The 25,954-nt window shown below is 40.4% G+C and overlaps 1 protein-coding gene across 5 annotated transcripts in view; it reads left to right on the top strand.

Moving 5' to 3' along the window:
* The window catches only part of dnc (phosphodiesterase dunce), a 774,040-nt gene that overhangs the window by 147,454 nt on the left and 600,632 nt on the right, over positions 1-25,954 (top strand). The window contains exons 1-2 of one of the 5 annotated variants that reach the window (XM_072304324.1): positions 14,868-15,213; positions 20,779-22,272. The exons of 1 other annotated variant lie outside the window; for it this stretch is intronic. In XM_072304324.1, coding sequence (XP_072160425.1) covers positions 22,103-22,272 — 170 coding nt within the window. In that variant the 5' untranslated portion in view covers positions 14,868-15,213; positions 20,779-22,102. Of the gene's footprint in view, positions 1-14,867; positions 15,283-20,778; positions 22,273-25,954 lie in introns of those variants that run through there. 3 more of the 5 variants (XM_072304318.1, XM_072304329.1, XM_072304355.1) reach the window with 3 other exon arrangements.

The raw sequence follows: 25,954 nt of genomic DNA, 5'->3' as shown, positions 1-25,954 counted from the left end.
AATTTATAAAAACATTGTGCGGATTCTGTGGCGTGATTTTTCGCATTGGAAGTTGATTGTTATCATAATCTTCGCACTTTTACCAGGATTTACGAAATTTGGCAACTTTGGGTGAGTCCGGGGCAGTTTTGGACGGAGTTACCAACTTCCAAGCTTAAAAAACGGTCGAGGCTTCCAACTTCGAACTGACGCGTAAACTTTCATAATAATAACTTGGGTGTGCCTCGGGCCCGAGGTACCAGATTTACCCGGCGGAACGTCGGAAAGAATCGGAAAGTTTAACAATGTGTATGATTTTTCATTTGTTCTCCAACACCAGGAGTGTTGGTGCATTCTAAAAACTCCGCCCCGCATCCTTGGGAATGAAACGAACTCAAAATTATAGAGGCTCAAAACTGATGCTAAATTGGTATTTTCCGAATGCCTGAATACCACTGTCGCGCGAATGAAGTGTATGCAAATGAGTAGATTTTTCAAAGGTAAAACGGTACAATAACATTCAGCACTACAGAAAAGTCTTTTATATATATTCCCCAACATACCCTATTTTTTTAGTCCCTATTTCTTTGTTGTTAGCAACCAGACTTGCCCTGAAAGAGATGTCAGAAAACCGCGGTGGCCGTATCGTCATAACGACTTGGGTCAATTTTGGGCGCACCCTCCTTATCTGCCGTGCTAAGGAAGAACGCCGTATGAACATTCGAGAGTTGCCAAATTTCCCTCGATAAACTGTGCATTTTTGAGAACAATTATGAATATGTATCCTTGAAATTTTCAGACGTTGTAGATCAAATTACAAACATAATTATCTGAGAAATTGGTAGACAAACATTCAACAATTTTCCTGAAATTTAGTGATTTGCCAAGGAAAATTTGGCAACGCCTGAAGGCACATACGGCGTTTTCCCTTAGCACGGCAGTTATGGAGTGTGGGCTCCTTCCTTTTTTTTGTCACGTGGGAAAATTCGAGTCATATCAATGATCACTGGTACCTTATGGCTGCATTTAATTGAAATTTGTGAAATCGTTGCGACTCAAGTGAACTAAATGCATTACGGATATTTTTATTTACACTTAGTACCTTAAATTATAGTTTTAAATTTATGATGTTGGAAAAATCTAAAGATTTCGATAGTAAACACTGATTGGCTTATCGGGTTCTTGTGCATTAATGTTGAACGCTGCAGTGATTCGCGTTTACATGGTTTCGTCGCGTATCAGTTGGATTTCATTTTGCAATTAGGTGCTACAATTTCTGACTCAATTGTAAAAACACTCATGTACATGGGGAAACTACACGGGGGAACACCACTAGGGGTACATACGTTGTTTAAAAACTGAGCCAGAAATAATAGTTTCGAATCGTAAAATGTAGTTCAGTTCAAAACTGATTGTGAGCTTCAGCAGTGTAACTCTCTGCGACTTCAAGTATAACTTCAAGCGATCGCATTGAAACATCTTGTTCCTATTCCTATTCGAGGAAATACTCACAAACACACGCATACAACTCTCGCCTTGGCCCACCGACCCGAAAATGTCGTTTTAGGGCCCGGAAAAATTGGAGATGCGACGCATCAAGACGCGGATAATTTTCCGGAATTATACGTTTTTCGCGCCACGCCCGCCGGAACTTCCTCCCTCGCAAAAGGGTCCTCCCTTTTAACAAAAATTAAAGGAGTACAATTTCTGTCTGGCCGCAGTTTTATAAATAAAGCGTATCTTTTGTGTATCCCAAGATTGTCAGCAAGCTAATCAACCAAATCTATGTTAAGGTGATTCGATGGACGCTATATTTTGTGTCAGAACGGCATGCGATGTATCGCATCAATTAGTTCCATTTTTTCAGCTACTCGTCATTTTTCTCCAATTTTGAGATCGCAATTCTGTTGTCAGGAGACTAAAGCACTCACTTACCAATTTTAACAAAGAAATTCAACGTAATAAAGGCGTGGTTTTTTTAGAGAGAAAAGATCGCATTCGAGTGCAGTTTCGATATCAGTATCGAATGCGATGTTTTCTCTCTAAAAAACCATGCCTTTATTACGTTGAATTTCTTTGTTAAAATTGGTTAATGAGTGCTTTAGTCTCCTGAAAATAGAATTGCGATCTCAAAATTGGAGAAAAATGACAAGTATATAGCTGAAAAAATGGAACCAATTGATGCGATAAATCGCATGCCGTTCTGACACGAAATATGGTGTCCATTGAATCACCTTAAGCACCGATTGGCATATGTGAACCGGAGTAATCATTCATTCCCTAATTTATACATGTAAATACTAGGGCTCATGAGGGATGAGCCCTGAAAAATCAGGCAAATAAAACGCATGGACCATGGAAGTGACAACGCTGCGAGTTCGAGCACGCGCATCGTAGAGACCGGGTATTGTGAACGCGAAAAGCTATTGTATGCGAACCGCTGATATTCTATCCGTGTCTTCAGGTCAAAATTCCTAGAAAGGAAGCTCTTTCGTTAAAGATTTTAAGTTGCGTTAAGCATGGCTTATATTTTCACTCAAATTTCTTATGTTGAACGTAGAATACAAACTGCACTTTTACGTAGGACTTTAGCCATGTCAGACCTTGGAATTCTGAGAACTTCGTGCGACCGTGCGTTGCAATGCATTTCACCGTCTGACGTGCTAATTTTCTTGGCGTTGAAAGAGAGCGTCTTTATCTCTGGTGAGGCTGTCACTCCCCGGAAATGTTTTTAACACCCTACCCCTCGACACATCAAATAGACCTGTAACATATAGAATTATAATATGCATATATTTCTCAAACTCGGTATTTGTAAGCTTACATATTATTTATGGGTGTTCAAAACTTCCTACAAAGTGACAGAGCGTATTTGTAAGTCACTTACGTGTTAAGTGTTTGGGGAATACATTCATTCGAGTTTCATCATCACCACAGGGGTTCTGAATACTAGAAAAAACTTATATTATATCCAAATGATTCAAAGAGAATAACCTGGTAGATTTTCATCAGGATTACAACGGGTTATAATTTTTGCAAGATTTTCAAAAAAAAATTCGAATTATAACTTAGGGTTTTTTAATTTTATATGCAGTTTTGACGTTTAAGGGTGCAAAAAGCTTGGGATACGTCGGGCTTTTTAGTCGCCATGGGGTGGGGAGGTCTCTGTAAATACTTAAATATTGTCGTTATTCCGGTAAAAGGGTATGGTTATTCACAAAGTGCCACATTTAATTAACTTTTACAAGAGAGCGTATGCGTTTTTCCTCTTTTTTAAATTCATTGAATGGGGTGCATCTGTTTGAAATTGATGTTCACTTAATCTCTACTACGACATGAAACGAATGCGTTTTTGGAAGGGTATCGGGCTTTAAACCAATGGATGATACTAGATTTCAAGTGTGTGTGGAATTATCATTCTGAATGCTTCACCTGGAGCTTAAAGCAACATCAAAGGATAAGATATACTTTCATACATTAAGTGCGGAGGTGGAGGCGAAAAATTTGCTCTCAGGGTCGGAGTCCTTTTTAACCTATCACTGGATAATTTTGAATCTTTGAGTTCAAATGCATCTTAGCTAAAAGCAGTGCTGAGTGACTGATGCTCGGTGGAAATTCGTTTAATTTGTCGCTGGCGAGGAAATGGATAAGAACTTGCAACAAAATGAATTCCTAGAGGACACGGTGAAAATTGAAAGGAACGTAGAGAGGAAAGACGAAAGATCTGGATGTACTTCTGCATGAGAGTCATGCGTTATCAAGTTAGCCAGTAACGGAGAAGCCCTGTTGTCTTGTATCTTAAAAAAGGCAGTTCTTTTTCCTTAAATGAGCTGTGCGCATCCTAGTACGCAAGGGCTGGACAGGTCGAATCTTCTTACGAAATGTTCACCTGTGCCGTAGTACTGTTTTTGAAGAGGGAATCTTTAAAAAAACGCACATTTCTCACGCAGGTTGTGAAGTTAGGAGTGTATTTCACGCTTTCCCGATGCGCTCATTGTGATTTTTAAGTAATTTTCTATAATCGACAACTCTTGTTTTTGCTCTAGCTAACGTTTGCAACAGACCCATTTTGATTGCTTCATATGATAGTGTTTCTTTGAGGGGGAAAAAAAGAAAGTGGTAAGGAGCATAAGACCATTTGACTTGAAACAATATTAAAGAACAATCCTATCGTAGTTCCCTGTACACAGAGTTTCAACACAAAATTTTGGTTAATACAGGAAGTAAAACACAAAGTAACCCTCGCCTCCGATTATTGGCAATTTCGAAAAAAAAAAGTCAGCTAGTTTTTTTGAAGATAATAAAAAACGAGTGGTAAATACTAATGTCTTAATCGGAGAAATTCATTTTCCCGTCTCTCTATAGTTAACTACTAACTAACAAGTCGCTCTTATAGCGCTTCTGTGCGCTTTGCGACACCCAACCGCCACTGATAGCGATCCTGCCAGTGCTCCTCCGGCGATCGCATCTCTTCATTTCCTGCCTTATTCCCTCTATCCACGATTTGGCAGGGCGTCCTCTATGCTTTCTGCCAGGAGGGACCCAATCCAGAACCTTCTTAGGCAACCTATCATCTGGCATCCGTTGCACATGACCATACCAGACAAGCTGTTTTGTGAAAATGCCATGCACAGTGTTGTTTTCGACGCCCATAATTTCACGTATCCCCTCATTCCGAACGTGAGCCTTTCTCGACACTCCGGCCGATCTACGTCAGTAGTCCATTTCGGTTGCCTTGAGAATGTCCTGGGACTGTTTCTCTCTATAGTTTCCTGCGCAAAATTCACCGCAAACTGTACCAAAATCAACACAAAATTTGGGATGGTTTGTGTTTTACTTCCTTCGTTAACCGCAGTTGAATCAGTGAGAACGAAAACACACCAACTCGGTACCTCGAAAATGCTCTCCTTTCACTAAGGACAGACAATTTTCATAAAGGTCATTGAAGTTACCGTATCTGTGCCAACTTGGACATTTAAAGATTCCTTAAGTACTTGCTTTTAGGCACCAAAAACCTTTTTGTCAGACTAACTTCTTCACCTAATATGCAGTGGCGTGGCGTGAATTGTGATATATCGATTGTTAAGCCATTTAAATCCACGGAAACGGATCGATAAACAGGGTGTTCGCAGCGAACACCTTAATAATCGATTCTTTACCATAGCTTTAAATGGCGTGACAATCGATACATCGCAAAGCACGCCACGCCACTGCTAATATGCAGTTTTGCGTGTGTCTTGATTATTTTCATTTTTTCGAGTTGGTGTGTGTTCGTTCTCACTGATTCAGTTTAAGTGTTCATATCCGTCCCCGATGACACCCCGTATCGAAGGGACCGAGGGTGGGATAGGCGGCAACGGGGCATCTGCGTGTCACGGACGAGCGGAGAGCACAAAAACACGACAACAGAACAGCACTGCACTTGCAGCACAAGAGCGGTAACAACGGTAAATTGATTCAAATGAAATGCAAACATCCCACCCGTCCGCCACCCCCGCTCCCGTGCCGCCACCTACACCGTCAAGCTCTCGACATCACTCTGAGAAGTCGCGCCGTCCCGTTGTTCATTTGTCTCCATCAGCTCGTCATTCTCGGGATTGTCGGAAGGGGGGGGGGGGGGGGGGGGCTCCTCGCCCGGATAGGAAAAATGTCGCGCCCCGAATTGGACTGAGTTTATCAGAAAGAAACCGAGTTTTTGGCCCTATTCCAAAACAACGTATCTTAAATGAATAGTGCACGTGAGATGAGTGCACGGAGAAAAAAAACTCGTGCGTGGGACCCGAAGTTTAGGTCATATGGATCTCTGAAGTTTTCAGATTGAACATCTGAACACTTTAGGTCTAGCTGCCGAAGTTCGGATCATACATCTGAAACTTCAGTTCTTACATCTGAAGTACTTCAGATGTGAGAACCGAAGTACTTCGGATGTGAGAACCGAAGTACTTCAGATGTGAGAACCGAAGTACTTCAGATGTAAGAACTGAAGTTTCAGATGTATGATCCGAACTTCGGCAGCTAGACCTAAAGTGTTCGGATGCTCAATCTGAAAACTTCAGAGATCCATATGACCTAAACTTCGGGTCCCACGCACGAGTTTTTTTTCTCCGTGTGGTATTGTCTTTTAGCAGCGGAAATAGACAAGGCGGAATTAGACTGAGTTTATCAGAAAGAAACCAAGTTTTTGGCCATAGTCCTAAACAACGTATCTTAAATGAATAGTGCACGTGAGATAAGTGGTATTTTAACAAGGCGAAAAACTTGGTTCCTTTCTGGTACACTCAGTCCAATTAAAGTTCATCTATAGAAACGTAAGATGGCGGGACTCTCGGATATATATACGGCGTTCTTCCTTAGTACGGCAAAATCGACCTTCACACCCGTGAATAGATCGAAAATTCGTGAATCGTTCAAATTTGTGCTTATCAATTGAATCGGTTTTGAACGAGTCGCTGTTGATTAGTCCACATTTTTTGGGAAAAGAAGAAAAAAACATTTGATACAGATCTATAATTTGTTTGTACCATTGTATTAAAAGGAAAAAAAGTTTGCATTTGTATAGTTTCTTTTAAATTTTTGTTTTGTCTGTATCTTGCGTTTTCCCGGTAATAATGTTGGGGGGAGGAGATAATTTTTTTTTTTTTAAAGCGATTTCTCTTGAAATCTATTTTAAGCGACGAATGTATATAGTTTTAGTCTGGCGGTCCATCTTTACATGGAAATGTTTTCGATGGGATGTTTCACCCTTGGGGATGTTAAGTCAACTACAGGAGCAGTTGAGACACGTGTCATGAAGTCGTTGCACATGTTTTGAATGACCAGAATGTTAATTCAACATTCCTAATTTAATTCGGTTAACCACGTGTCAAAATAACACCGAAAGTCCATGTCTCATACTGCATGCAGGCGCAACATTGTCACTTTGCTTACGTATACCGTAGGTAACGCAACGCACGTTCCTATACGTTAACTTAACGTAAATCCATTGTGACGTGAGCTCCGGCAAGCAGAGAGTTTCAGAAAATACAATGTTCACCTCCAGTGAAAGCTCGGCCCATATTACAGAGACGCAGCCAAAGAATTAAATTAAATTGGGAGCGGTATCCTATCATGTTCCAAGATGAGTATTGAGGTCCGTAAATAACTAGGGGCAAAAGCCTCCCAGAGCTTATTACGTCACTTGGGCGCGCAGCCTATCATCTTCGACTAATAAAGGCGGCCACGGTTTCAGACCAAGATCAAAAGGTGAATGAAAATATGGAGAAGCAAATTATTCATCTCCCTTGAAATCATAATTACGATTAAAATATCGACGGTGAAACTACCAAACCACGTATCTCGGTTTGCGACGTCGCAGACTTCCTGTCATACTTTATTTTTTAAATGAAAAGCTACTTAACGTCCAGTCTTGAAAATTTCCGTGATTTTTCCTCTTCGTGCGGAGAAAATTCTGTGAAAATTCCAAGGAATGATATTGATTTGGTCTACTTCAAAAAAATAAAATGTGAGCGGAGATTTTTAAACACCGCAAACGAGATACGTGGTTTGGTAGTTTCACCGTCGATATGCATTTAGTAGTTTGTTCTGTCAGCGTCTTTGCGTTTTTTCTGTTTTGATTTTTTTTTTCGACAATATCTTAGGGTCTCCGTCGGGGCTTCAATCTGTGAATTGTATACTTTTAAGTCAGTTCTCTTTATCTAAAAAACACTTGCGCCCATTTAATACGCGTTTGCAATGTGAGGAGGACAAAGTTGGGGAGTAGGGTAATTTCTCTAATTCAACTCAGCAAGCCAAATTACTGACCCCATTTAAACTCATGTGAAAGCGTATTTTTGAAGTTTGAGAAGACCCCAACCATGTTTCAGCGACACCTCTGAGAGATAGAATGAAACAAAGCGAAATGCGAGTGGAGGAAGGGTTTCAAGCGGATAAAAGTTTCCTTCAGACCGAATCTAACGCTCCGATGTAAAGGAGCCGTGAAAAATCGACCCTCTTCCCTTTTCTTGCGTAGACTGAAAAGTTTCCCTCTTTAAATGCACTGATAACCACTGATAGACGGTTTAAAGGATTAAGGGGACATCCTCTCCTCGCTTGGTTGGAAGAAAACGGCGTGTTTTTTCATCCCTTAAAAATATATCGTGTAAACTTCGAGAAAGAAAATTTCAGTGTCCATCCCATTGGTCAAGAGGAAGATGTATAGGCTAAGGGATCACAAGCTTGCATAATAACTCATGGTGAGTAAAGGTTTGAATTTAATGGGTCAGCGCGATTCAACCAACCCTGCTCCTGGGGATATCCCTGCACTTGTTTAGGTCGCATAAACAAGGTTGTCCGGAATGCGTAACGCGAGGGAAGTACTTCAAAGCACACTCTAAAATGTATTAGACGCGAATCAGAAGTTTTAAGAGGTCAAATATGTAAGATGAAGTGGTATCTAACTGTCTTTGGTTAACCTCAGAGAGTGAAATTTTCAACCTTCAAATAAAGGAGGAAAAATGAAACTTCTGTTTAAATTACTTTGATTCCGTAAGTGGTATCAACATTAAAAGTCCGTGTAAATTACAGCAACGATTCCAATTTTCTCATGTGAAAGTTATACGCTCAAAGTCGAAGCATCATACACATGTAAGAGTCATTTTGCCATGCGATGTTACTGACATTGGTGTAGGGCGAATCGTCCTCTACAAAAATGAACAGAAATGAGAATATTTAGCGGGGGGAATAACTTTCAAGGGAAACAAAAGAAAGGGGGGCCAAACAAGTATGTGAAAACTACAAACTAATGCAAACCAAAAAAAGAGGGTTTCACCGCAGTATTGAAAAGAAGTATCACGACTTAATGAAATTATTCGATAATTTTATCATTCCAAAATATGAAGTATGTTTACAATGATTATGTCATCGTAAGTGTTTTCCACGGGCTTGTGATTATTAAAACTGACGGACTTCTCCCATGGATGCTACTTTTAAAGCGATCATCGCAGTTATCGTATTTTTGCTCGATTTTGGAAAATTCGGCGAGAGTGTAGATCATGGGTCCGTATGCACTCCACGGCTCCACGGTTACACCCTCCAAGACCTGAGCTTTATACAAAAATCCCAATCTAATGATTCCATCACTCTTCCGCATTTCAACAGGAGTTCTTAAAGTAACCATACTTCTCAAACATTTTCTCGTTCGCAAAAATGGAGCGCCTTAGAATCTCAACAAAAGCATCTGCGGAAGTGATCGGGGGTGGGGGGGGGGAGGTATTCGTAAAAAGGAGCTTGATTGCCCTGAGATTTCTAATTGGGCCACGCTGTGTTTGCATCTGGAATTCTGTAAGTTGGTCGTTACGAGATGTTAACATCCCTCCTCTATCACGCACAGTGGCACAAAATTCAAACATATTGTGGAAACTTTCAAAGCTTAGCTATTTGTCAATACAAAACGCAAATGCTTAAACACGGTGTCATCGTTTTTCTTTTAAAATATCCCTCGACAACCTTCCCCGCATAATTCAAAGAAATAAAAATCAAAATGTACAGTTTTAGTCGACAATTTCATGTCCATCCCCTTCCAATAGGTTGACTCACTGTGCCACGGCTCCTTCTAGAACTTAAAACAATGTCCTAATCATACTTCTTTTTAGTTTCTGCTCGTAAGACAGGTATTTAGATCATCGATCCAAGTTTCTTTCAATTGACTTAATCCTTTTATTCGGATTAGCTCCGACAGAAACTTTCCGTCCGAAGGTTGAAAAATGTTCGCACCGCCCTTAAGTCAAAATTGCAGTAATGAGATTGCAATGTTGCGTATTCATTCTTAACGTTTAATTAACGACGATATATAAGTAGGATTCAATAACTTTTGGGGCCGTTCAAGTATTATGTAACGCACTTTTTCCAATTTTTTTACCCCCCCCCTCTTGTAACGCACCCATAACGTGGCCTAACACCCTCTTTTGAATTACTTAACCCTGGCCTAACCCCCTTCCCCCAAAGAGCATCTCAAAAGCACGACTTTCATGATTAAATCAACTCTTGCAAAGTATTATCAACATAAAACAAAACTGAAAGCTGGACAAATGGACATTAGCGCTTTTCGCACGACAAGATTCTATTCCTCTTGTAACGTCACGAAATCTGTTGACGTGATATTTTTTCCGCTTGTAAGGGAGTTCGATTTTTAACAACTTTGGTAGTATATTCCGGGGCTAAAATTTGAGCAAAAGAGAAACGGAACAGGCATTTTGAATTCTTTACTCTTTGAAAAATGATTTAATAAAATGAATTATGCAACAGCTTCATTGCTAAAATGACAGGGTGGCAAACCTTGGACCCCAAAGCGAAAAACGAAAGTAATAGCATGGCGTTGTCATGCTAAAACGATAAAATTCACGGGGCGAAAGAATGACAGCTGTCAAGTTCCGACACACACTCCTGATTACCAGCCGTTTCCCCGTGGAAAGCGGGGCGAATACCCAGACGTGTAACGGGAAACGATGGTATTTGCGTGCATTGGCAATCCTGTCGATAGAGGAATGAAAAAAGTTTGGATGATGCTCTCGAAAAAGCACCAATAAACAATGCAAGTTGTTAACCTTAATCGCTCCGAACATTACCCTCCCCTCGCGCCCCTCTCACCCTCGTAACATCCCGAGTCCCTTTCTTTGCGATGCACGTCGTTGGGTACTTGGCAAACGCCTATTTAGGCCGCATTCCGGCGTGATTATATATGTAAGCTGCCGTGCTAAGGAAGAACGCCGTATGTCGTTTCCCCGGATAAAACATGTATTTTTGACGAAATTTATCCGTAGTTACCCTCGAAATTTTCAGATATTTTAGATTAAATTGTGGACAAAATAGTCTGAAAATTTTAAAGAAAAATATTTACAACTTCCCCCATAAATTCGCTTTACATCAGAGGAAATTTGGCAACATATCAAGGTTCGTACGGCGTTTTCCCCTGGCGTGGCAGCATGTGTGCCTATGTGTGACTACGCTCAGCATTTTCTTAGATTTCGGGGTTAACAAGTCTAGTACGGATGTGAATGCCCGCCCGTACCAAAAAATTTACATTTTTTTGGTTACTTTGGGCTAGTTCTCTTTTGTTCAAGAAGAGCAGCTTCGTTAATCAACTAAATGTTCAGCGAAATCAACTGGACCATTTGATTAAATCACGTAAAGTAACCAAAATCAAAGTTCAATATCCAAAAAGTCGTTTTACATTTTGTGTTCATTGTATGAAATATGTAATTTATGCTCTGATGATACCACCAAGTCGAAAATCCTTCAGCAATAAAGAACTTACTTTACATCATTTAATCAATACACTAATCGTATAATTTTGACGATTTTTGACATCAATTCAGTAAAGCATCAGTAATGATGTTGGTATTTTCGCTTCGATACAACTATTCGTGCTCTACGGACACGCGTGTTGCATATGAAAAAATGGAAGGCGCTCCGTCACAGCACTTCATGAAGCAGTGCACGAAGCAACGTGAGTCGTGTGAATATGTGGCAAGATAAAATTCACTTTTGGGCAGTGAGGCAGGAGGAAAAGCAAGGATTTTTTCGCATCTTAGGCAAAAACCAGGATATTACATACCACCGCCACAGCGACTCTTGACAGCATGTGGCTGAAAGCACACTAAATGAGCTAGAATGACCGGAGCGCCTTCAATTTTTTATATGCAACACGGATGCTCATAGAGCATGAAGAATTGCATCAAGACGTTATTATCAGAATCATTGTCAAGTCCTATGCTCAAATATCAATACTGAACCCAAAAGTTGCGTATTTTCCTTTCGCACCATGAGCTGTCTCTCTTCACGAAAAGGTACTCCTCAGTGAAACTGGGATCAACTTTAAGCCTGTACTTTGGAGCTTTCAAACCTCGATGCTAGATCTTGATCTTAAACGTTCGAGACACATGCTGCCATGCGAAGTAAAAACGCCATATAAGTACTCAAATGTTGCCAAATTTCCTCTCAGAAAATATTATTTTTTGAAGAAACTTTTGAATATTTTCCCTTGAAATTTTCAGACTTTTGTCCAATTACGATCGAAGTCATCTGAAAAATGGAAGAGAAATATTGACAAATTTTCCTGCAAAATTTGTGATTGTGAGGGAATTTGGCAACGCCTGATGGCTTATACGGCGTTCTTCCATAGCACGGCAGTATGCTGCTAAAACTTATGAGTTTTTTCACTTGATATATTTTTTAGCATTTTCACACATAATTGCCGATTTTGGAGTAAGATTTTAGCAGCGCGAAAGAGATGCGTTTTTTTCCGGAACCATCGCTGAAGATTTAGCTGAAACGTAACAGGTATGACTGAGGGCGAGCAATGTTTTTACGCGGAGATTGGGACGTAACGAGACAGAAGAGGTGGCAGAGGCGGGCCTAAGTCGAGGGCTTATAGACGATAGCGGGTGGGACTAGGAGTGCGGCTTATCAGTGTTAGTTGCTCGCGGTTTCCGCGGCCGCTGCGCCGCGCCGCCGCACAATGGATCGAGTCAATAGGAGAGGTCGGACAAAATTTGGAAACTCTAAAACTCCTTTTAAACAAAACTTTGAGGTCCTAAAAGTGGTTCCATTGGTTTTCTCGTGAAACTTCCATCTAGCAGCACCCCTTGAAATTTAAAATGTGACGAAATAAACATCAAAATTTGCAGTTTTAGTCAAAAATTTCATGTCTGACCTACCTAATTGACTCGATCCACTGTGCGCCGATTGTCTGCGGAGAGCGCTTCTCGTCTCATCTCGCGAAACCCGGGTCGGAGCGAGGCAGACAGCTAGACGCCGAGTCGGCCGCCTCGTCGCGCAGTGGATCGAGTCAATAGGAAAGGTCGGACAAAATTTTGAAACTTTAAAAGCGTATGACTCTGATTATACACATTTTTGAGGTTCTAAAAGTGGCTCCATTGGTTTTCTCTTAAAATTTCCTTCTGAAAGCACACTGGGGAAAAGAAAGAAAAAAAAAAAAAAAAAAAAAAAAAAAAAAAAAAAAAAAAAAAAAAAACACATTGGATATAGAGTCCAGACTCTTGAAAACATTGACAAGAAAAATGCCTCTTGATTCAATCGGATTTTTGCTTGAATCAAGAACCAAGCCTCTTAATTTTATCGGATTTACTTTTAATTTAAGCAAAAATCTGATTGAATCAAGAGTATTTTTTCTTGTGGATGTTTTTAAGAGTCTGGACTCTAGATCCAATGTGTTTTTTTTTTTCCAGTACACCCCTTGAAATTTAAATTGTGACAAAATAAACATCAAAATTTCAGTTTTAGTAAAAAATTCTCATGTCCGACCTCTCTAATTGACTCGATGCACTGTGCGTCACACACTGCATCATTTTTACTCGAACCAGGATATCGACATTGCCGATCCTTAGAAATTGGGAACACTGGTTTTTCTCCATTAAAATGTATGTGAAACAATCGATTTTTGGTGATCTCGTCAAGCGGGTGGCTCTTGACCTGTCTGGTCATGCCTGGATGTGCCCTGGCCGATTTGGATCCATCAAAAAGCTCCTAAATGTGCCAATTTTTCTCGGGCATCTCTATAGATGGGCCCATTGTAAATGAAATCGGGCGAATCTGGTGGAAAAAGCTGTACCACTGATGTGACTTGTCAACTAAGCATCATTATTGGATTCGGCCGGCAGGCAAGGTATTGATTTTGTATTATCACTGTGCCTGGGCCTACTGATAACAAAAAAAAGGTGTTTGAGAGAGGTGGGCCAATTGGTTTCGGTCAATTTCCTCTTGTGCGCAGCTTGCAGCGAGACGTCCTGGCGTATTAACATTTACAAGGTTTTTTTTTTTTTTTTTTTTTTTTTTTTTTTTTTTTAATTATTTCATTTTTGAAAACGAATCAAACCAAAACGTATTATAATAAACATTTTAATCTCAAAGCTTTTCGGTTTGATAGCCATCATCAGAGCTAATACAGCACATATCAAACGACTTACATTCACAAAATACAAGGATTCACGAAGGATGTAGTCAAGTGGACGTGTTTGTGCTAAAAAGAACTATGCTCAATGCTCAAAACAATAAAGTCAAAAGGAAACACTGGAGCACACAAACCCCATGCACTTATTGTTAGTTCCGTTTGATAATCCATTTTTACCTAGCTCCTTTTTGTGTGAATACGCCCGAATGAAAAATAATTTATTTACGAAACCTCAAAAATCAGTGTTTGTATGAGGATATTCACTGAAGTACACTAAAACTTTGCACTGAGCCTCCACACTTACACACTACTTCACTCCTAAACAATTTCACCTCTGCAAAATAAATTTCGTATTTCAGGCAAGTAAAACTTCTTGCATTCATTCCTAGAATTTCAATCATCATCTTTGCTCACCAGGAAAGCTGTTTTCGGTCAGATCGGTTCAGACGTCGAGTTTTCACGGAAAAAACATGGCGGTAAAACAGAATTGAATTAACCAGATGGTAAAAACATTGGTCTAGAGTGCAGTAGCTTTAGTACTCGCATGACAACAGAATCTTGATCAATCAAACACTTACAAGAACAAGCAATGAACGATCGTTTGAGCATAAAAATCGATGGAATCAATTGATGCGATATATCGCAATGTTTTCCGAGTCTGGACACAGATCAATATGTTGCGTTCCATGCGGAATTACCTTAAATTAACATTTTTTTAATTGTAAAATCTACAATGAAACATGTCGGGCACATTTTTTAACTACAAAATTGTTAAATCAGCAATTTCATTTTTCGCCGTGTTCCCGCGAAGTGCCTCGCGTGGTACGGACTCTGAAAGGACACGCTGCGTGGCTGCCTGTGCGCGGGTTCGGAGGTAGCGCAGCGTCGTCGTCGGTCGTCGCGACGGAGCGTACTACCTCGGCAAGCGCGGGAGCTTCCTTGCGCAGTCTTCTCCGAAACTCGAGCGCGGAGAGCTGTGTTCCTCCCGTCGCGTCGCGACGCCGCCGATGCCACCACGTACACGTCCACGTTCGCGACGTGATTGAATTTCCTCGTGTCGTCCAGTGCCTCCCGTTTTCCGGCTCCCGGTCAGTTTGTGTGCTTTCCCTCGGAATCCCAGTGTTCCGGAGGCTCCGTCGAGTCGTGTTGTGTTTTCGTCTTACGTTGCCCGCAGCCGTTGCTTTACTTACACGATTGTGCACTTCCCATGTTTTCTTCTCGAGTCCCACTCGTGCTTAGCGACGAAACCGAAGTCTTGCTCGTGGGAAGCAGGATGCCCTATGGATAAAGTTCGCAATGATTGAAATGTTACGATGCTGATTTGGACGTTGCCGAATCTCCTCTTGTGTTTTATTCACGTAACGAATAAAAACTGCTGACGAAATTGAATCAATGAGAACGAAAGCACATCAACTCTGTGACGCGAAAATGCTTAATTTTCATTATAGACAGTCAATTTTCACAAAGGCTATTGAAGTTAGCGCATCTGTTCCAGCTTGGAACTTTAAAGAATCATTTAGTACTTGTCCTTCGAAACCAACAGTCTTCTCTAACTTCTTCACCCACTGTGCAGTTTTGTGTGTGTCTTGATTATTTTCATTTTTTCGAGTTGGTGTGTTTTCGTTCTCTTTGATTCAATTCCGATTTGAGAGGCTTGAAGGACAAGGCGCTTAAGTGCAGTTATTTCTATTTCGAGAAAAAAGTGTTTGAAGTTTTGAAATGACATGGGCAGAGAGAAAGTTCTAACTGACTTTTTGATGCTTAAAATTGGAATTTGGGAGCGAATTTTTCACAGAGTATATGTTAAGACTAGTTTTACTTGAATTCCTGAATATCTGAATTTTTTTAAAAACTGTCCTTCCAGCCTCTCATTTGAACTTTTATGATGTATACTTTATGACCAAAGGTAAAAGCCTTCGAAAGTTTCAAGCTATTATGTTGTTTAAAAACCGTAAAAGAAAAGACAGGAGAGAAGATCAGGCAACGTGCAGAGTAGGAAGGTTAATTCTGGGTTTATCCGTCCAATTTCAAAGCATTAGCCATTTGATAGTCTAAAAGTATAGGGATGCAAATAATTTTAAATACTTTTCAAAATCAGAGATTTTATTAGATAACGCCGGTCTTGGATATTCAGATCGCGTGTGAAGTAGACCGATTTAATGGCTACGTCATTTGTTGTACATCATAGTTCAATGGTCCCATTGTAAACAGCGAAACAAACCATGTCGCGTTTGCATCAAGCCGTGATTTAAACCTTCCTTAAAGCACTCATCATACAGCCGAAAGACATAGTTTTTTTCGGCTTTCTGGAAATTAGAAATAGTAACTTTGAGGATTCATAACCCTACATGCATTTTTCCAAATGAACCGCATTTAGCAGAGGAAACCAAGCCACATCCAGCTATTGCTAAATTTAGCATAGGTAGCACTTTAATTTTTTACCAGAGAACGTTTGTGCGGATTTTTTTTTTAATTTAAAGGAATTTGCTTCGTACTATACAGAAAATTCACTGAAATTTGCACAAAAATGCGCACAACCATTTTCATGTAAAAAATTAAATAGCACGGTTAAATTTGGCATTAACTGATGTGGCTTAGATCCTTTCCGTGTAAGAAAGTCCAAATATCGTAAACTTATGAAGAGGCCTAGAATTGAAGCTAGCGTTACGTTATGCTATGAAGGAGGCTCTGGCGCAGTAAATGACTCGTAACGTATTTTGGGGACAGTGGCGTGGCGTGAATTGCGATGTATCGATTGTTATGCCATTTAAACATATAGTATAGAATTGATTATTAAGGTGTTCGCTGCGGACACCCTATTTATCGATCCTTTTTCATAGGTTTAAATGGCATAACAATCGATGCATCGCAAAGCACGCCACGCCACTATTTGGGGACGACCCCCTTATCTATTGATCGCGGGAGAACGAAATAACACTCTGAAAATATTGAAAATTTTCAGATTTTGTGTAATTTTTTCAATGACTCACACGACATCATTTTCAAAAACTTAACTCTCTGTTTTCTTCAGAAGAGTATTGAGGATAGTAGACGAAGGGAAGGTCACGGATGAACCCTCTCTGGGAGTGGGAGTCAATAATCCACCCGGGTTTATCTTCTTATTCCGGGCTGGTCTTGCTGCTCGGAAGTTAGACTATTGGCATTTCATTCGTCTCCAACGCTTCAGACTTTTGTGCTGTGCTTTTGCTCTCGCTCCGCTTTTCTTTCCTCGGCTCTCGTCCGCGCTTTTTTCAGGCTCCTCTTGAGCTTTTTGCTTCCCGATTCCACCACCCAACTGTCCGCAAAAAAATCCCATCTGTTGTCAAATATACTGAATCACGAAATTTTCCAAGACCACCTACCCACACCCTCCGGCGCAGAAAGAGGTTAGGAACCGGTGGTAAAGACCAAAATACATGACATCTAATGGGGACTGCTGAAACGAATGTATGTTCGGAATAAAAATTGCGTACAAAAATTTCCTCACAACTTTAATTTAAGACGCGCACTTTAAAATTTGAAAAAACAACCGCACTTGCTGCCATCTTTCATGTATGCAAGATGATTTTTCTCGAAAAAAAGTACACTATTACACGTAAAGCTATGCAAATACGTCGTAATCATTCATTTAAGTTAAGATCTCGTTGCGAGATGCAAATAAAACTGCATTTTAAACCACTTTGTATTTCCATGTACTCACAGCGTCCACCATTTGTGGGGTCCTATGAGCTTCATGAAGCTCAAAATGGAGAAGATAATAAAACAAAATAGCCACGCTCTATATGAAAATATTCTAGCGTCAGCTGAAGGAGGAGCGGAGTTAAAGTAGTACGCAAGTCACTTTGGCTGACTATTTGACCCCCTTTTCCCTTCGTAAATCCCTCGTAAAACAGGTCCAGAATAAGAAGGGAAACATACGTTTTAACAATAGATAAAGTACCTCTTCAGGATCAAACATCTGCTTCTTCTTGAAAAAAGATTTGCTAATTTGGATTTAAAATTTGCCGAGTGGCAGTGGGTGCAGTGTAAAACCGTACGCTTTACTTGTCCGACTCAGAAGTCTTCATAACATTGACCGCGCTACCGCCGCAGCCGTATCATTACCCAGAGTCCTCGTTTCAGGAAAACAACATAAATAAATCAATGTTAATTACAGAGAATTTACCGTGAAACTGCTATGTTCCGCAACAGTTTTGCCCGTTACTTAGGTCCATAATTTTACTCAGCATTCGCTCGTTTGAGCAGGACCAAAGAACGATTCAGACTCACGGAATAAAATTACTTTTTTCTTTTATCAACATTACATTTTGAGTGTGCGAGATCGCCCCCCCCCCCTTCACCTGATAAAATTGAGAAGCGCACATGTACAATGTGGCGATTCGTAATTATTCTGCCTTGGATTTCCGGAATACAGCTGCACACGTTTTTTCGCCAACACTGGCAACAGTGCCTGGCTGTGCACTGAATAACGAGCAAATAATATTCTCAGCCCTCGTCAGTGATGCGCTCACTGTAAACAAAAAAACCACTGCTCCAAATGCAGGCACAGAGTTGCCGAAATTCACGGAAGGATCCTCTTTTCGTAGGAGAGGCATTAAAAACATACCGTCAAGCTCAAGCCTTCTGTCATATACTCATAAGCTAGCCTCGCTCCCTAAATTTCCATTGTTTATAAAATTTGTGCTAGGAATCCACTGGGCCAACTACTATGATTTTTACAGTTATGGACAAGCAGTGACTACAAAATCAGTCATCTTTTTTAATTTTTTTAAGTGTCACTAGAATGGCCGACCAGTGTTAGAGACCCGGAACGTTTTGAAGTTGATATAGGTTAGGTTTACTTGGGCTCACACAGCAGGCTTGCCATCTAAACCCATGTCAGACGCTGCCCACATTTTGCCGAATATTGTTGAATAAAGTGATAGCAATGAAAAGATTGCATAATAATCGCACCTCCAAAGGTTTTCTTAACTCAACTATAGGAACTTTGAAAGCAAACCTCAAAAAAAATGAAAGTTTACATAGGTTGAAATTTTCACATATAATCCTTATGGGCAAGACGCAGCAGAAATGGAGATTGAGGTTAGCTATACTTGGGCTCCCACCCCCCTCCTGCCTTCAAAAACCGGCCCTTGCGCGTTACGCAGGTTTGCTATCTCGCGGCCATTCTAGAGGTGTAGTTCGTTGGTCACTATTTATTTAAAGCGGCCGTTTCAGGGAGCAAAGCGTCCACTGTGGGTTCGGTTGCGTAGCGATGCACTTTTTTCTTCTTCTTTGAATTCTTCTCGGGAAGTCTGTAGTGGCACATCAGCTGAAGCGTTTGTTTTAAAACAAAAAAATTTCAAGCGCCAAATACTCATGAGCTTTGGAATTCTCATTTGAACATTAAAATCTGCTTGACGGCTGTAGTGATGTCAAATGTGAAATCACCAGATCATCATCAACGAAGGAAAATTCGATATGATATACTTCCCAGCTAGAAGCTATGTCGATGATAGGCGATTATAATGGCCCTCGCGGGATCAATGGTTTGAATCGTTGATTTGCAGCGTTTGATAATGTTATCTCTAATTGAAGCGCCCCCTCCCAATCTGGTCCCCCGCATCCAATCCAAATAATTGTCCAGGTTTCTGGGCTCTGAATAGATGTATGCTCTGTTTTCAGTATGCCATATGTCAATATCCGATGCAAATATTGTTATCTCTGGTTCGTCCACGCTCCTTGCTAGATAGAATGTTTTCCATATTGTATTCCAAGCAACCATTATATTCGAAAAAAAATCGAGGCAACATCTGTATTCTGCCTTGCTAAGGGAAAACGCCGTATGAACATTCGAGAGTTGCCACATTTCCTCCGATAAAATGTTTATTTTTGAGGAAAGCTAAGCATGAATATTTTTCCTTGAAATTGTCAGGAACTCCAGGCGAAATTACGCACAAAATTATCTGGAAAATTGCAGGACATTTTTTTTTTACAAATTTTCCTGAAAATTCGTGATTCACCGAAGGAAATTTGGCAACGCCTAAAGGTTCACACGGCGTTTTTCCTTAGCACGGCAGTATTGCCCTGCTAGGAAAGAGCACGGTGTTCGAGTGAAGAATAGGCTTTCAGGCAATTTAGGCTAAGAATATAAGCGTGTTATACTTTAAAGATGGCTCAACATTCCACAGCGCCTCATGAACTGGTTATCATCTTATTCATCCTAGTTTTTCACAGTTTAATAGTTTGTGTTTTGGCACAATAATGCTCATTGAAACGCGTTAAATGATAAAGGCAGAGCAAGAATCGTCTGAGTTCTCAGCTGAATCTTGATCTCCTTTTTTTTTAGATGAATTTGCGTCCCATCGCCACCTTCGCAAGTGCTGATTTTCCCTAACCCTAAAAATAATCTCACATAATTTCTACTTAGACTCAACTTGTTTGGTTTTACTTTCCTCGGTCATCAAGTTTGCGCCCGACAAAATCTTAAAAATTCCGATTTCTTTTCATACTTGACAGCTGAAAGTCCTCCAAACTTGCTGAATCTAAGTTTTGGTGAACGTTGGCAGAGCTGGAACGGATGAAAAGTAATGTTGAAGAAATTTATTTCCCACTGCGTCCACTAAACCTCCAACATTTTTAGATGTCACGGAGGAAGCGATCAAATAAGCATCCAAACCCTCCGTTAAACTTTCTTATTTTTATAACAGGTTAAAGAATTTAAAAAAAACATAAGACCTCACTACTTTCTGCCAATCTTCAAGCTTAAACCATCAAACCACGATTCCGTGACTAACGTAACTGACCCGTTTAATGTTAAGTTCACTCTCGAGGAAAGTAAATCCAAAGAGTTGACAGAGTTTCTTCGGTTTCAGGATTTTACCACTAAACGCTAATTTGAATTGAGTTTTTGACCCTGGTAACGCCTCATTTTTGGGAAGCATGAACAGTGTGTATCGACGGAGGAGGCTTTCATCTCTGGACTGCAAACTATCCTGTTTTATTCTGCTTCTCTACATGCGTTGAGAAAATTTAGCATATGCCTTTTCTCCAGCAAGCATGACTCACAAGAAGACAGTGTTCGCAGTGCTTTCCAGTGTGCCGTGTCTGTTTACCCCCGGTTCTTCCATCTTGTGACTCTCGCCGAAGTTCTGAAGGATCAAATCTGCGATGGATGCTGTCACTTGACCGAGTGTAATAGTTCTCCTTTAAATTCGAACTTTGACGCGAAGGAATCCATGTCACAACTTAGTCTTGATTTTTTGTAGTAGAATCACACTGAAGGCGTCATAATTTTGAAACTGACTAAAAATCTCCACAATTTATTCGCGTCGAATCCGAAACGTTTTCTGATCAAGTGAGGTCAGTTTCTGACCGTCAATTTAAGCACCTTAACTAGTGATTATTTTCAATTTTGATTTCGTAGGTCGGCGTCCGTTTTTTAAGCCACTCCACTTCTCAGTCAATTTCCACATTTAAAAGCCGTTAATAGTTCGGAACCTATTTCGGAACTCTTTCGTTTTTTATTTTTTAAATCGTCACCACCTTTTTTAAACGCCAATCGCGGGCTTGGAAATTTTAATGACTGGAGAGTGTGTAATCCATTCCGAATCGAAAAACTTTACCTCCAAATGAATGTGAATATCAAAACCTGACAAATGTGTTGAACTTGAACTCCAAAATCTTATGCAACAGCATCCATCCTTTCAAAATGTACCAAATCCAGAACGGCGATTGTGCAGCTGATTGCTGCTACATGTAGCGGGTTCACATATTCGCGCAGCAATTCAAACGTTTTTTAATCCAAAATATGTTATAATATCGTACTATCCGTTTAAATCCAAAATGTAGTGACTCAGCCTTAACACTCTTTGCAGCAGTGAATACTCTTTGGACTCTTTTTTTTTGTTTTTTTAAAAAAAAAATCCTGTGTGTGACGCTAAAATGCAGTGTTGAAACGCGTGTTTTGCTCTCTCTCTCTTTCAAGCACTAATGACCTAAAAGCCGAGTTTTTTCAGTTTGATTTGATTTCATATCATTCTCACCCGGATTGTTTTGTGTGGCGCCAAAATGTAGTGATAAGAGCGGGCGCGTGGCCTCTAACATGTGCTTGGCGAAGAGCATGATTGTCGCGGGAGTGACGTTTCCGCTTTCGTTTTCGCTTTGGTCTTTGGCATCTTCTTCTGTGATACCCTCGTGATGAGTCATATTCGTGTGCCAGAGGTTCGGGTCTCGCCGATGGCGGCGGAGTCGCAGCGGGAACGTGAGCCGCCACACACCTACCACCGCCCTCTAGCGGGCACCTCCGGCATCCTGCTCGTCCCGACCTCGGCCGGTGCCCCACGCCGACGTCACTCCTGGATCGGCGGGTGAGTCAAACCAATTTTCCACCCTGTTTTTTTTTTCCAAAGCTGCTTGTATTTTATGAGTCATTAGATGTGTACCACCCTAGTCCGACAGACTAGTTTCATCGTCTTCATATGCCTAATCGGGAGACGCAGATGAAGAAAAGGAGAAAGAAGGAGGAAAAAAATAGTTCGGTACAATTTTTTATTTTTTATTTTTATTCGGATGGCTCTCTCTATTTTTTCATTTTTGATGAAATTTAAGTAAAAAGTTGTTTTCTAACCACTTTTTAAAAAGTATAGCATATTTTTTCCCTGCTGGTTTATTGCTTTGTATTCTGTAAGGAAACTTCACCATTTGTACTTAGACTATTCAATGTTCGTAGACACCAAGGGATTTGCACATCCATGCCCTAGGCTTTGCAAATTTACAGGGATTAAGGCCGAGTAGAATCTGTTCCTACAGATCTACTCGTCAGTTCCGTGAAAATTTGTCGCCATTACCGCGATTTGAACCCAGGGTCTATCGACCTAGAGTCAGACGCGCTGACCACGAGGCCAATGTGGCCGACAAGTAGTATATTTTCCGCATCAAATACACTATCATGATTGATTTAATTATGATCCCCGAAAATATATATGTTTGCTTCAGGAGAAGAATGAGGGGAATGTACATTTCTGTTTTTCCCCCATGTCTTCTTATTTTTGTCCCATTCCCCATCTTCTTCCTCCTCTTCAAATTATTTTATTTTTCATTTAACAATCATTTCTCTTGTTTCTCTAAGAATTCCTTTTATCCTGCCTTATTTAATTTCGCTACTTCCGCGCCTATTTATGTCTGCATACTTCATTCTGTAAGCAGCTACTAACCCCTCCCCCCCCCGGCCTATTTTATGCAATTTCTGAGCAGAAAGTACCTTTAAAACCACCCCTCATCTTCCAAAAGAAATTTTTCAAACCAATATTTCGGTACTAAAGGCGAGCTTATCGTAAGTAAAGCAAACAGAAGTGAACAAATGAGAGAAAAACGAAATGGCTTTGCCGCAGGCTCTCTGAGAAGAACAGCGCTCTTTTCATTCCGTGCGGTCTCTTGTAGAATTCGCTCTCTTTTGACCAAGTAGTCTACTACATGCAACGACCATCAAGCTGAAATATTCTCCAAAAAGAACGTGACACCTTTCTAATGGATGTGCAATTATGTACCATGTCTCTTTTGTGCATTTTTGCTTTTTACCCATTCCGCTATTCTTGCAGTTTTTTTGTCTTTTTTCTTTCCTGCAACGGCATTCAGCGTTCCATTCAAATTTCAGCTTCGCAACGAGGAAACGGGTCCTTTCCTTGCTCAAGCTCCATTTTCCTTACCGTTTTTGGCTGCCAGATTTCACCCAAAAAACATTCTTTATGCAAACCCATAAAGTAAATCCTGGATATGGAGTGTTTCATCATCGTTATTCAAAAGTGTATACTTTATTGTGTTAAGTACCCTAATTTATTTGCTCGAATTATTCGTGTCTTCTAAACTTTTGAATTATAAATTCCTAAGAGAAACAGGATCTAAAACGTCAAAGTTGAGAAATCGAGACGTTCGTCGAGAGCTGAATTTATTTACTAATATATTCCGCAAAAAGCATCCTGCAGGATTAATACGAATACCCTGCAGTGTCATACGAATGAGTGTGATAAGACCGCTCTTATTGTCACTCAGAAACAGTTTTCATTCTTCGTGGGTGTCAAATTTGCCATGTCTGCTAATAAAATTCAATTCATCTCGCCAAGTGAGTGAACCAATCTCACTCACTAACATAAAATTACTAAGTACTTTCGGTGACGGAATTATAACGGAAGAACTTACACTGTCTAGTCTCGGAATTATTGCCACATCGTATCTTTGATAATATATAATAATATAATTTAATTTTGCTGCGCATCATGCTGATTTCAAATTCGTTGAGAACATCACTGGAGCAAAATTTTTAGGAAGGGGGCTGTCAAAAATCTTTTGAGATTATCGACAGCAAACTCTCCAGCGTCTTAAACAACAAGTTACGAGCAAGGTTTAGTTTAGCGAATTAAAGGAGTTTTTTTTTTTTTTTTTTTTTTTTTTTTTTTATTAATTGAAAAAATGTACAACCACCCCAACTGGGGTGTCAATTACAATTTGTTTAATGGTTCTTAGTTACTAGTACTTAATCTAAGTTTAGATTTAAGACTGTGTTTTTAGTAATAGTTAAAGGAGTAAAGCCGCATCTTCAATCGGTTGTTTTGCACCCTGAAAATGACAGTTTTTAAATATCCTCTTAAAACTACGTTAATTAAATTGCAAATTTCAAACCACCAGAACTTCGATTTAATTCGACATGTTTGTGCCAATATGTCCGTCAAACTAGAGTGTCAAAAAACCTGGAAAAGCGGAAATTATCCTGGAACTCTTGGGGCATCAGCAAACATCTTCGAAAATGTCATGTTCATCTTGGATTATGTGAGACAATCAATTTTTCACTCTCACGTTAAAAAAATCGGCAATTTTTTATTATACTTTTTGATTCTGAAAATGACTTAAATATCTGGTTATCATAATTTTCGCCGATAAGTAGGGAACTTTTCACGATTCGGTCGTGAACATTATGAAGTCATATGATTTTCTTCTTCTTCTTCTTCTTCTTCTTCTTTTTTACTAAAAGTTGTAGGCTACTCAAAAACTCTCCTCTGCGATCCGGTTCAACTACTTAAATTTTGAATTTTCGTGAAAAATTTTAAAATCGCCAACGAACAGTCGTGTGATATTCGCACAAGAAACAAAATATCGACAGCTCCGTCACCGGTGGGGCCAACTACCGATTCGGATTCGGAAACCCTAATCTTCCCCTCCGCGTTGCGCGAATTCGCACAGGAGCCCGTCGCTCCCTTCGCCGAGCCGCCCAGAAAAGGGGAGATTTTTACCCCCAACGGGAAGCACCGAGTCCATTCACCACCCCCCAACCCCCACCAATTCGGGACTCCGCGCGGCCCGCTTAGAGTGCTCCAGTCCCGTTCCCCCTACCCCGTTCGATCCGGAGCGGGTATTAACGGGAGGGAGGGTATGGACGAGGGGAAAGAGGGTGGGTGCCGTACAGCTGAAATCGCAGCCGTGGATTCAATCAAGCTTAATTTGAATAAACGCCTCCGTATAGTAGTCGCCTAAATTCGAAGCCGCTAGGTTGCCGCGGCTCGAAACGTACTCGAGTTTTGAGCCTAATGCTCCTCTCAAGTGAGGGCGTATCTTCGATTTTAAGAGGGTCCTGGATAATGTGGAATTGAATGGATAATGAGGCTCAACCCAAGATAGCGTTACGCCAGAGGAGTCCAGATGAGCCTATCACTGCCGATTCGCGTAAACGCCGGGAAACTCGTGGGCTTTACGAGCCCCTTGTTCGGTGGCGAAGCGTGGAAGATCGATCATTGATATCTCCCGATTTGCGGCTATGGTAAAGAATCGATTATCAAGTGTTCGTTGCAAACACCCTGTTTATCGATCCTTTTTCATAGGTTTTAAGTAAGTATTCGGTAGGTTCGGTAGGTTTTAGGTAAGTATTCGATCAGGATTTGGAAAAATTATGAAATCGGGATTTAGTAGTCAAAAATCAGGATTTCATCAGGATTTCCCAAAATGAATAAAAACTAGACACCCTGCTTTGGTGTTTTTGCCTGCCAAATAGTATCAAACCGA

This window comes from Bemisia tabaci, chromosome 1, assembly GCF_918797505.1.
Source record: "Bemisia tabaci chromosome 1, PGI_BMITA_v3".
NCBI lineage: Eukaryota > Metazoa > Arthropoda > Insecta > Hemiptera > Aleyrodidae > Bemisia > Bemisia tabaci.
This window is presented reverse-complemented; position numbering and strand designations above follow the sequence as displayed.